General features: G+C 39.8%; 1 protein-coding gene across 19 annotated transcripts in view; it reads left to right on the top strand.

Moving 5' to 3' along the window:
• The window catches only part of mcf2la (mcf.2 cell line derived transforming sequence-like a), a 57,847-nt gene that overhangs the window by 18,163 nt on the left and 27,113 nt on the right, over window positions 1-12,571 (top strand). For 8 of the 19 annotated variants that reach the window (XM_069520540.1, XM_069520536.1, XM_069520535.1 and 5 more), the window contains exon 1: window positions 3,539-3,779. The exons of 6 other annotated variants lie outside the window; for them this stretch is intronic. In XM_069520540.1, coding sequence (XP_069376641.1) covers window positions 3,593-3,779 — 187 coding nt within the window. In that variant the 5' untranslated portion in view covers window positions 3,539-3,592. Of the gene's footprint in view, window positions 1-1,850; window positions 1,987-3,536; window positions 3,780-10,218; window positions 10,549-12,571 lie in introns of those variants that run through there. 5 more of the 19 variants (XM_069520551.1, XM_069520546.1, XM_069520542.1 and 2 more) reach the window with 3 other exon arrangements.

The following is a 12,571-nucleotide window of genomic DNA, read 5'->3' as shown; positions in this document are numbered from 1 at the left end:
TGAGAATATCATTTCAATTCTCCTAATATGTGATAAATCTCCTCTTATTCCCTTTCTCAAATATGGATTTTATTTCACCTCTGTATATTTTCCGGTTGTTGGCAACATAACAGAAATCTGAATAAATCCGGCTGAATGTAGGTGTACAGATGATTTTACAAGATGAAATTCTTTTATTATTTAGATTTTGCCAAAAAGAGCTTGTTTGAGCAGATAGTATATTTTATTGTCCCAGTTGCATGTGGTTGATGCTAACATGTCTTAGCAGCAGGTGTTTGAGTCAGTCCACTGGGGCTTGTTTCTGCTCACCCGCAGATTGCAAGTGTCCCTCTCAAGGAGTTGCAAATTTAATTTGAATCAGTTGAATGTGTCAAATTCAATGCAAGAGAAAATTGCACATCACAGCTTGCATGTTGCAAATGAGTTCTAATGGGGCCATGATTTTGAAAATGGGATTTTATTCCAGCTGTCTTTCAAGGAGTTCCAGCAATAATGGAGTAATTTGACCCAGTGAGACAATCTGCAGCAATGATCATATATAATTTACTGTCATCATCTCCCTGTGTGCAGTTATTTACAGGGGCAATGTGCACACATGATAGCAGATAGGAGTAAAATTTGAGTTTAGTGTACATCATGCAGCCATAATTTGCACAGAGTAGCTTCTGCTCAGGAGACATCCAGTCACCAGAATGTCAGCTATGTAGACTCGAAGCAAAGTAACAATATTTTACCTGTTACCTTCTGGACTAAGCTACTATTTGTTGTACAGCAAGTCTTAAAGATAACCCTTCACATTTACTTATCTAAATACCAGGGTTTGTGGTGAATATACACATTTATTATCAGTGTTGCGTCACAGGTTCCACTGCATCTTCATTCAGTTCAACCCCTTTTTTTCCTTTACTGTTTCTTCAGGCATTGTTTTCTGAGAAGTAAATCAAACAATACCAGTTAATCATTGTATTAAAATATATAACAACAATTTGTGATTTACAGTCGAGCTCTTCTCAGAGAATGGTCTTTATCTGGAAAAGAATAGAGTAACTCTATTTGTTGTTAGTGTGACCGGTTTTGAAGCCACTAAAGAGAAGGAGGGCACCGGTTTTTGATCTGTTGGACTTAATCTAATAGTGAGGAGGTGCCACTTAATAAAAAGTGCATGACCAGCTTTTGCTTGCTGCTTGTGAAGTTTAAATTGGGAGGGTTGGTGCAAATGTGTGAAGTTTGGGTGAAAAAAGATGAGGGAGAAGGACAACTTTACGGGATGGCACCAGTGTAATTTAACTATTCTTCCTGGCGAAGGTAATGTTCAAAAGTGGTCCAAACCTCCCTGATGCCACAAGCTTCTTTTAAATGAGCTCCTATATTAGGCAAAAATGAATCTATCAAATAAACAATATACAAGCATTAGTCAGAGATAATGAGAAATTAGTAGCAGCAGTTATTCCTTTTTGCAATGTTCTAAGCTTAAGTGTGTTAAATTTGGCCAAAAATGACAGTAAATATCTTCAAACATCAACAACACATACTGGTGCAATCTTCTTACAATTATAGAAATTTTTAGTCACATGAAACTGACCTACATTTTTTAATTACATCATTTAATTTGTTATTTGTGCTCAGGATCAGACACAAACACACAAGTTAGTATAATTAGCTGAACAGGGGCTTGTGTCATAACCCGCCCTCCGCCCTCTCTTTCCTGTGATAAACACACATCAGACGTTAAATGAGATAAACCATCACACATTCACGAGAGGAAGCACAGCAGACGGGGAGGAGAGAGAGAGAGGGGCAGGGCGGCCCGAATAGGGTCCATGAACGTACAGACATGACGGCATGAAGCGCTCTCTGACGTGACCATGTCTGTTCAAGAGGGCCAAGTTGCTCTAAGTCGACTCCTCCACAATCTGTCTGCGTCTGTCAGCGCGTTGACCCGACTCTCCCCACACAGCAGCAGCGATAGAGCGATCTGGAGAAGAGGTCAGTGTAGTTTTGAGTGTGTGTGAGTACACTGAAGTGTGTCTGGTTCTCTAGTGTGTGCCACTTAAATGAGTGTGACAGGATGACAGGACAGGATTTTCCAATCACCACGGGGAGATTCCCCCTGCTGTGTTTCCCCCCCCTCACCATCAAACAGAATAGAAGACCCTCTCCCTTTAGTTTCCTGCTGATGCTTCAATAAAGTCTGGCTTCGTGTGGACGACTTTGAATTTGACAGACTACGTAGGGAAATTCAATGTGTGGATGTCTTTTGCTCGGTGATATTCATGCGTGATGGTTGAGATTAATTATTTAAAAGACATTTATGAGGTAATCGCTGAGGAGGTTCTGTTTTTGTCCATTTGTTTGTTGGTTAGCAGGATTACACAAAAACCGCTGGCAGGATTACCACAAAACTTAGTAGAAGGATGGGTCAGGGAAGAACCAAAACATTTAGCTGCAGATCCAGATCAGGGGACATTGCGAGATATGACGTTTTGCAACATTTTCCTTAATTTCTCAGAAAATAATGGCGAACTCCCCAGAAGAGTATAGTTATGAAGGGCTCATTCTAAGGTCATGAAAGTGCAAAAGTTTCTTGGATTAAAGTGATTATATATTTATAAATAGTATATAATAATAGTATTTATATATAATAGTATGTAAATTGTTGTTTTGTGGATGTTTTCTAACAACAAGTGTAGTTGTGTATTCATGATATGTGGCATCAGCACTCACTCTTTGTCGTTGGACCTTGGTAACTGATTACATGGAATAGCCCTTGTTAATGGCTAATTGGTAACTTGACTTATGTCTCAATGCAGCAGCAGCAGACACGTCTGTTCACCAGTGTCAGGCAGACAAGCACAAAAGTCAGACACACGCTGGTCGACTGTGTGTCATGTCCGCCTGTATTTGCTGTGGCCGCCAAGCCACAAAAAGGAAACAGAACCACAAACACACGCAAACTAACAGAGGAGGTGAGTGTTCAATTCTGATTCCACACTTAAGGGACCTGTTGAGCTGTGCGGAGGAACATGCACACGCTGGTGTGTCAGGGGGTCATTGCAGGTTAAGTCAAGTTTAGAGGGTTCAGAAAGAGGCGGCATTGATTTTTGTAAATTCTGTGACGCGGCACAGACTAATCAATTCTTATGCAGGTGAACAAGTTTCTCTCGCAGACTCTTTTCAGGCTCTTGTGTATGTATCTTGAAACGCATATGATTCATTAACACAGAGTAGAAGTTGCATCAGATTTTTATAGTTGTAGCTGAAGCAATAAAGCCTCCCATATCTGATCAAATGTACATGGGCTGTTGAAAGGATTCTCAATCTGCAGACATCATGGCATCATTTTTCATAAAAGCCGTCACCTGCTTAAGTCTATGCATACCAGACGTAGTGTTGTATGGTATTATTGGAACATTTGGGAGGTGGTTGCATGCACACGTGCATGAGTGTGGCAGATTTCCACAGCAGGCGGGAGGGGCTGAAGAAAGAGGTGTGGTATAATCACTCAAGAAACTTTGATAGGTGTGTGTGTGTGCATATGCATGGGAGAGATAGACAGGGAGCGTTTGGAAACACAAATGAGGAGGAGAGCGGGATGAGACGGGTGAGACAGTTCTCTTTAGCGGAGGATATGAAAACGGCGAGGGAGGAAGAGGAGAGCATGCGGAGGGACGGGAGGAAGCCTGGAAGACGGGGATTTGGAGGAGAGAGGTTTATCAGCATCTCGCTGGAGGAGATGGAGAGCTACTACAGATACGCCCTGTGCTGTCAGCAGCTATATAGTGAGTTTTCAGAGGGATATGTGTGTGAGGTGTGTAAGTGTGTGGTTGAAATGCAGAATAGTCTTTTTATTTAATGCAAAATATACAAATATTTCAGCTTTTCGCTTGCCACACGATTACCACATGCATTGTTATATTCTAAAAGCCTCTGTTACATCAAATAATTTTGCAGATTGTTCCATCGCTCCTCCTGAAAAGCTGAGTCAGTTGGAATATCTATTCAAACTTGTGACTCGGCCCATTCGCTGACTAATTTTGTATTTTTTTAGAATTGTTTTTATGATGAGATGAACCTTTTGAAGAATAACTACTTGGCACAGCTGCAACATACAACATCAGATCAATGAGGAAAAAAGCATTATGTCATGTTTCTTCTCTACAGTCAGGTCTCAGGGAGAAAAAGTATAGATTCAAACTATAATCACAAGCTCTCGTCAAAGTTGAAATTATATAAATTGCCCTGATTAATGTGCTTGCAAAGTCAGTGAGATAACTTCAGTGTACAAAATCTCATTCTGGCTAAATTACATTGAACATTTAAATGCTAAATAGCTTTTTGGTGTTTGAGGTGTGCGGGGGGGGGGGGGGGCAATCACTCATGCACATCTATTAATTTTCCTGCCATGGATGATATAAAGCTGCACAGAAAACACAATGACTTTATTTCCACCTGTGAGAAATCATCACAAGAAGCCAATACAGGAAAACAGTGATACGGTATACTGCTACATCCTTATTTACTCAAGGTGGCTCAATAAAAGGTGGAATAATTACCCAAGAGAGACTGTGTGTGTATCGGTGTGTGTGTGTGTGTGTGTGTCACAGACAGGAGGCGAGGTGTGTATCTCTGTTAACAAAAGGTTGCTGAGTGATTGTTGACCTTGGTGTCAATGTGCATGTGGGAACTGTGCAATGTTTGCACGATGATTTTTAATACCTGGTTCCTGTCAGTGATTCACGTCTATTCTGGTCTGTTTCCTGTCGGCTTTGGTCTGTTTTTAGAGACGATGTGTGTATTTTTAGTAAGAACTGCTCTCGATCTCGTTTTTCGCCTCACTTTTGTAATTTCGACTCCTATTTCCATCACCTGCTTGTCAAATATTGTTACCAAGATGTGACGTGGGGCAGTTTGAGTTTGTAGACAAATTGGGTGGCTGTGACTCAGGAGATAGAGTTGGTCATCCACTAACCAGAAGGTCTTTGGTTCAATCCCCAGCTCCTTAATTTAGCTGCTGATTGAGTCATCATCACGGATTGTACAATAAATTAGAAATAGATTACATTTGCATAATGTAATGACTGAAACGGCACTTCTCCTTTTAATCCTGGGTTTCTATACAGTAAACTTACACATATGTTGTAAGACCATTTCATTTTTTGCTGTTTCCACACAATAAATAATGTAGATTCTGTTCTGTCAGTGTGTAAATGCTGTGTGTGATAGAGAAGTGCTGTAGATTCAGAAATAACTGGAGCTGTAACAGTTCAGTTATTAATCTCTATTTGTAAATGATTTTGAAACACCAGTAAAACCCATGATCAGTGGTTGTAACTTCCCTTGGTGTTTTCCTGACTGACGAAGATCCATCAACACTGACTGGTTTTTTTCTTGTCTGTGGCCAAACTTCTCTCTTTTTGTGGTCAATCTCATGATTTCCTCCGGATTTTTTCACCCTGTGACACTCTTGCTTTCTGTAACTTCTCGGACAGCATGGTGACCTCTGCCCATGAGACTCGTGATTGGTCCTGTTGCTGCCTGTGTCATACTGCACTCAAACTTCTAATAATACAGAGTCTCCATAGATCAATGAAATGAATTCCATGATTAGATCTGATACTGATCCTGATATTAGGCAGACATACATGAGCAAACGCTCTACTAGCTGCTCCACTACATTTTTACAATGCTTTTTTATAGCAAGTGCAGACAATCGCTAACGAGTGAAACCAGACAGAGACAGGAAGTACAGGAAGAGAGACGCATGAGAGAAGGAGCTTCAGAAGCAAAACTGCAAATAATGAACTCAAAGTGCAAATAAAGATATAAATCCAAACACAATGAAACTGAATTTCAAAATACCACCAGCAACACAAAGTTTCACACAAATAAATGGAACCCCAAAGTCTTACAACACATTCATAATAGTCTCATCAAGATTTTACATTTATTCATGATTTTCAAACTGCTGTGTGTATGTATATATATATATATATATATATATTGAATAAATCTACAATAAATGAATAATGTGCATGTCAATGCATTTAAAACAAAATCATGAATAAATGTAAAATATATATATATATACATATATATATATATATATATATATGTGTGTGTATGGCTGTTATATTACATGTTATTTTACATATATAACTGTCATTTGTCAACTTCAATTTCAAGTCAACATTTGAGCTGCCGCTGTCGACACAGCTGTTTTAGTGCAGGTCTGTGTTAAAAGTATAATGTTCCTCTGAGTGACGCTCTGTCATTAAAAGAAGTTTCGCTGTGTGTGCTCCACATCGTTAAATCAGCTTCTGCTGTTGTAATGAATGGATGTAATCGAACACTGTGGTTAGTACAAGTCCTGGTTCTGAAAACCTCTGAGGAATAAATCACTAATAAAGTGTAAATGATGGCACAGGTTGAGTTTTTTCCATATGGAAAATTACAATACAGTAGTCATGAACTGCTCTCTGTCGGAGACAGACTCATGAATCGTCAAGCTTTGAAATTGGCGGGACCTCGCTGCTGATTGTTACTGTGCAGACTCTGACTCCAAATGTGCAAGATGGTGGCGTTCACATGCGAGTTGTTCTGGCTTGATTTCTGGATAGTGGGTGGAAGTTGAATGCATCGTCCATCGTTATATGCAGATATTTATGGATGTTTTGATTGACAGGAGTCTTTAACAAAGTCTGCTTTGTGTCAAGCATATGAAAACGTCAACATGTCTCATGTGGAAAGACTTTGATAGAAACTGTATCCCCTCATCTATAAACGGTGACATTAAGTGTTACTGAGAATAGAGTCCAATTTGAGGTTTTTTTTTTCTTTTTCCCAAAAGCAAATTAAATGAGGCAAATTGGAAGAAGACTGCTCATACTTTGTGAATTTCCTCACCAACAGATTTGTATTTTATTTTCATGCTTGTTGCATGTACACTTCTCTTTGTAACTTGTTTTAGAGGAACTGCTTGTTGTGTAAAATAAGTCAGCTGACAGATCTGAGTCTAATTGGCCACTTTTCACACCTTTTCTTTTATCTCATCCTGTGACTCACTTCTCATTTGGTGACTTCCTGTTTATGCTCCAGCTGGTCAATACCTTTTGATCCTGGAGCGGAAGCAGTCAATAGTGTTTCGTCTTTGCCGACACAGACGTGGTGGTGGGTCGGGGGGTGATGTCTCAAATAAAAAATGTATCTGTTATTCTAGCTGCAGTCTGCACCACATCCAGGCACAAACAGGTCTCCTTTACATCCCGTACACACACACACACACACACACACACACACACACACACACTGAAGTCTGCTCTGCGTAAACCAATGCTCATTTACACATCATAAAAATATTTTTAACTTGGAGGTGATCAAAGATGCTTTAAAAGTGTATCTTTTCCCGCCCTCTCCGCAGTTTAAGTTAAATCCTGAAAGTGATCTGAAGTAAATTTAATTGGAGCCGTTGCATCATGATGACTCTCATATAAAAATCTCAAAGCTCAGTTCATAATAAACTTCATCGTGTTGCTGATTTCTGGGAGGGTTTGAGTCACGAGTACGAATTTTCACATTAAATAATTAATTGCATTACCTGAATCAAATGTCAGGATGTGATTCAGATTTTAAAATTCTACTTCAGTATCGCAGCAGAAATTTAAAATTTACAAGTAAAGGGAAAATAATCCATTGGTTAAATTATTTTACCTAATTACAGCTTGGGTCATTTAGTTGTAGTTTATCATCCACTTCTATCCATAATATTCGGGAACACAATGGCAGGCAGAGCAAGAAACACAAGCAGCGAACAAATAAGCCTGAAACCATTTTATTTTGAGTTCAAATTCAAAGCAAAGGCCTAAAATATGTTTTGAAGCGCTAACAAGCATGGCTGTTATAGGGTTATGATGTCACAAGTAACTCGGTTAACAGAGAAACTATTACAGTGTGTGTTTTGACACGTCAGATGCCGATAGGGTGTGTTTCACCTCAGACGCTGTTTGTAATAAACCATAATGACCCGTGTGGAAGTGTTTGAAATTAATTAGAACCACAGCTGATTTAATTCTTGTGTGAAAAAATGACATTTGTGCAAAAGTAAAGACAAAATGCTCATTCATGACAGTGTTGGTACAAACATACTTTCTAAAAATGTGAGTGTTCGGAGTAGAACTGTAGATCAGCTGCTGTCAGAGCTGCTGCAGGATAAATCACCAGAGACAGGAAATGAACCATTGTAAACCCTCTGCCTTTTTCCTGTCCCTCAGCCAAAGTGCTCTATCGTCTAAATCTGACATTAGATCAACACACACACACGTAGCAGCTGCATTTTTAAGCAGATCTGCATGTGTAGTAATTGCAACGGACCTTTCGTTGTAACATTCAGATGTTTTTTAAATCCCATTGGCTCAAATGCCCTTGTGCCCCCCCCCCCTTGATGATAATCTGATTCAGACTAGTCTGAGAGATTCATCTTTATTTTAGCCTCTATATACGTCTTAATCACACACATCCATTGTTTACGCCCTCGTGCCTAATCTATATAATTTCCTCCAAAAACAAGTTTGACCCCAGACACTGGAAGAAACAGCAGGTTTTCATCATGTGACTTATTTTTAAAAACCGGCGTTTGGGGAAAAATGTACTATTCGATGGATGAGCACCTAATTTAAGTGCACTGGAACATTATGATCTTCACAATTAAAGCAGTTGTGCAAGTTAATTAACTGACTGCTGTGTACTTTATGTGGAGGCCACTGAGGCAGACTGAGTGAGGGGGTTTCCCTGCATGTGTGTGTTTGTGTGTTCATGCATGTGAGTAGCATGGATTATCTCTTTTGTGCTCGTCAGCAGTAATTCAGAGAGGTCTGTGGATGAATCTGGTTCTCCTTGAGTTTATGTTACACTTCAGATCACATGTGCAGTAGGTTCTGACAGAGGAAGTAAAGAGGACGAGAGAGGGAGAACGTCTGAAAGCAGCTCACATGTGCCGTCATCTGCGTTGTTGGTCCAATGAAGGATGTGAGGAGTTAGTGTATTCTTTGTTGATGTGGAAGAGCATGAACGTGGTGGTGGACAAACAGACTGACAGTATAAAATGTTTGTTTTGCTCAGCAGGGCGGCGTTTTATCGTCCAGCCTCCTGAGGGTTTATTCACATTTTCACCAGTCCAACTTCTCCATGCCTCTGTGTGTGGGACACTGACTCTGGGTCCCCCTGCTGTCTTTACTGGCATTTGGTGTGTGTGTTTGAGAGAGTGTGAGAAAAGCGGCGGAAAACAACACTGTTCCCTCTGGCACTAGCACGAGTCTTGATTTTGGACTCTTGACAGTACACTTATTAAAAATCATTATTTACTTTACATCAGCCTAATTCAGATTCTAATTTCTACTTGACTATTCTGTCAGCTTGATGTGTTCACATGGTTGAGTTCAGAGTTGCTTTGCATTCAAGTGATCACTCGCTAAACCCAGAAAATAAATGATAATTTGAGAAAACTTATAATTTTTGGATAGTCGTTACTTGAAATATTTTATGTACCAGGTTGATATCCACAATTGTGAAATGCATGGAAGGTAACAAAAGGACAAGCATCACGTAAAGTGCAGTTGTGTAGGTTGTAATTAGGGCATAGAACTTAAAGGTTAAACATTCGATGGTCATCGCCACTAGAAGTCGCACTAGCACCAGAATGTTAAACCAAAACAAATACTTCGTTGGCCGCTCCTGCGTGTTCTCATCAAGGTGTTGCCTATATATGGGTGTTGGCGAAACCCAGCTAAACACACAACCTGAAGCACAACTGAATAAACAAAAAGACTGTTAAAATATCATTTAGGTAGATGGAAATACGTGTATATATATATATATATATATGTGCATTTTTGTTATACTCAAGAAATGTCATAATTTTGGTTTTTTAAATATTTATTCTGATGCCAACATTATGCAAAGGTCATAATCACAAGCTTTTCTTTCAGTGATTTAATGATGTCTGATTAATATGCAAAGTGGTCTTTAATTGCAGTTACAGTTATGATGAGCTCGGTCTTGGGAAGGCTAATGTGACGTTTGTGTATTTGCAGAAACTTCCATCTTCGAGCATATGTAGTGTTTCTCCATCTGTGAAAACCATGTGAAATGTGAAACTGGGGGAGGAACATCTGAAACTCCGCCTTTCTGGTTGGCACAAATGAAGGAGGAGGGGTGTGTGTGTGTGTGTGAGAGTGTGTGTGTGTGTGTGTGTGTGTGTGTGTGTGTGTGGGCTGCACCGCGCAGTGACAGCTCAGTAAGCGGCTGCAGGCTTCAGCTGTGGCGGAATGGACTGCCTGAACTTCCACCGCGATGTCCTCTGACAGAAAACGTGCCTGTGTGTGAGTGTGTTGTGTGTGAACATGTTGTAACTGTGTGTGTCTGTTTTTATTTGTGTGTTTGTGAGTGTGAACAAGAGAGGGCATACATGTCCCCACAACACAATGGCTCTAAACCGAGTGTCTCAACTCTGCCACGATATCACCAGGCTGTGGCTGCAGCTGAAGATGATGACAGGTACAGTTTGTGAGTTTGAGTGAGTGAGTGTGAGTGTGAGAGATAGTTATCAGTGTGTGTGCATAGGTTTTATATATATATATAGAGAGAGAGATAAGATGATGAGAACTCTGCAGATGCTTTAATGTGTGTGTGTGTGTGTGTGTGTGTGTGTGTGTGTGTGTGTGTGTGTGTGTGGGGTGCAGTCCATCACAGGTAGACCAGGTGGTTACGTATTTAGGACCTTTATCAATACACTTAATACATTAAATAAATACTTTGTTTATAGTAGTTTTCCTGTGAGGAAAGATCAGATTACTTCACAGAAGTTCACACAATATGCTAAATGTTAGACGCCTTTATCATGATGAGGAATCAGGTTTTCCACTATCTTGATATTGGGTTTTCCACTGACTCAAGATGGCAATGAGACAACAAAGCACAGGTCAACACCGCAACACACCCATGGGTGCTCTGGTGAAGATCATTTGTTATTCAAACAACACGCTGGACGGGGAACTGACAACTGTGTTTGTCTGAATCAAATACAATTGTCTTGCACTTGGTGCAAGCTTTGCACTGAAAGCATTAAAAGCAAGGAAATGAAAGATTGGTCATTCAGCATCCTTAATACTTGCATCTAGATTTACTAAACTTATAAAAATGCTGCATTACTTGATAAAATGTGATTATAACATAAGGCTCTGTAAACAATTGATATTGGAAACAAACTCCAAAGATCAGGGTGCAGGTCACATTTAAAAACAACATAAGACACAAAAACACAAGATAACTGATGCTATGTTACTTAAGATTATTTTAATAATAGTAATTCTTATTTATTTTAATAATTCAAAAGATATTTATCCAGAAAATGTGTGCGTCCAAACAGGAGAATGCTGATATCGGCCATGTCACTGTGACTCATCCTCTGGAGATCATAAACATCTATAGAAAATATTGGCTAGATCTTGAATAGACATGTTATTAACTATAAGAGCAAACATGTGGAAGTCATCATCAGTGTGTAACTAATCTCCCCTGTTGAAAGCAAACAACTTAATTGAATTAAAGCAGTTCATAACCACTTTATGAATGATCTCAAAACATGGCCTGACTCTGTTGATTTTTTTTCACATTGATTTTGTCTCCGTTGCACAAAGATGCTTTTCCTGCTGAAGGCGTCTTCATCCATCAGTTACATAACCTGGTATAACAACTGCACTTCTGCGGAGGTCCTGACTGTGTGTTGAAGTGGGACGTGTGTGTGTGTGTGTTAACGTGACGCTCTTCCGTCCCTATTCAGTACAGTACCCTGATGGCATGTTAATCACGTTCGTCCCATTAACCCAGTGTGTTTCCTCTTGTCAGTTGGGAGCAGCGTTGGGACAAAACCCTTTTGAGTGTTTGAATGTCAACATCTCCTCCCCCTTATTTCCACTCACGGTTGTTGTTTCTGTGAGTTCAGTGGTTGATTCTCTCATTGATTCAAGTTGTTTCTTTGTGTTTTTTAAACTGATGTTGATAATAATCCTGAGAGATGCTGCTGTGCTTTTCTTGGCTCTCGGTTTGCTTTTTTTCAGGTGTGTTTTGTTTCGTGTTGCTGCGCAGATGGACTGAGGTTAGCTCATGTGCCCACACACACACACAGATGCAAAGTACTGAGGTATCAGCCTTTCAGAGCGTTGCCTTTTTGCCAAGGTAAGATTACAAGTTGACAAGTCTCAGCTCAGCTCCCAGAAGGCATTCTGGGACATGTGTGTGTGTGTCTCTCAGGAGAAGAGGAAGCATTTTAAAGTACTTGTTTGTATTGGGTTCACCTTTCAGTCAATTTATTTTATCCTCAAGGGCCATTCACAACAAATGGCTGCTACAATATATCAACACAGCGACACACTGTAACCAGGAGAACATAATCAATGAAGTCAGTACACTAAATCAGACTAAATGGGTGGAATGAATCTTTAATGATCCCTGTGGAGGGATCGATTGAACGACAAAATGCAACAAATCAAAGATACTGATTACTAAGAAGTAGATGGAC

This window comes from Paralichthys olivaceus, chromosome 24, assembly GCF_024713975.1.
Source record: "Paralichthys olivaceus isolate ysfri-2021 chromosome 24, ASM2471397v2, whole genome shotgun sequence".
Taxonomy (NCBI): domain Eukaryota; kingdom Metazoa; phylum Chordata; class Actinopteri; order Pleuronectiformes; family Paralichthyidae; genus Paralichthys; species Paralichthys olivaceus.
The sequence above is the reverse complement of the archived record's forward strand: the minus strand, read 5'-3'. Positions and strand labels throughout refer to the sequence as shown.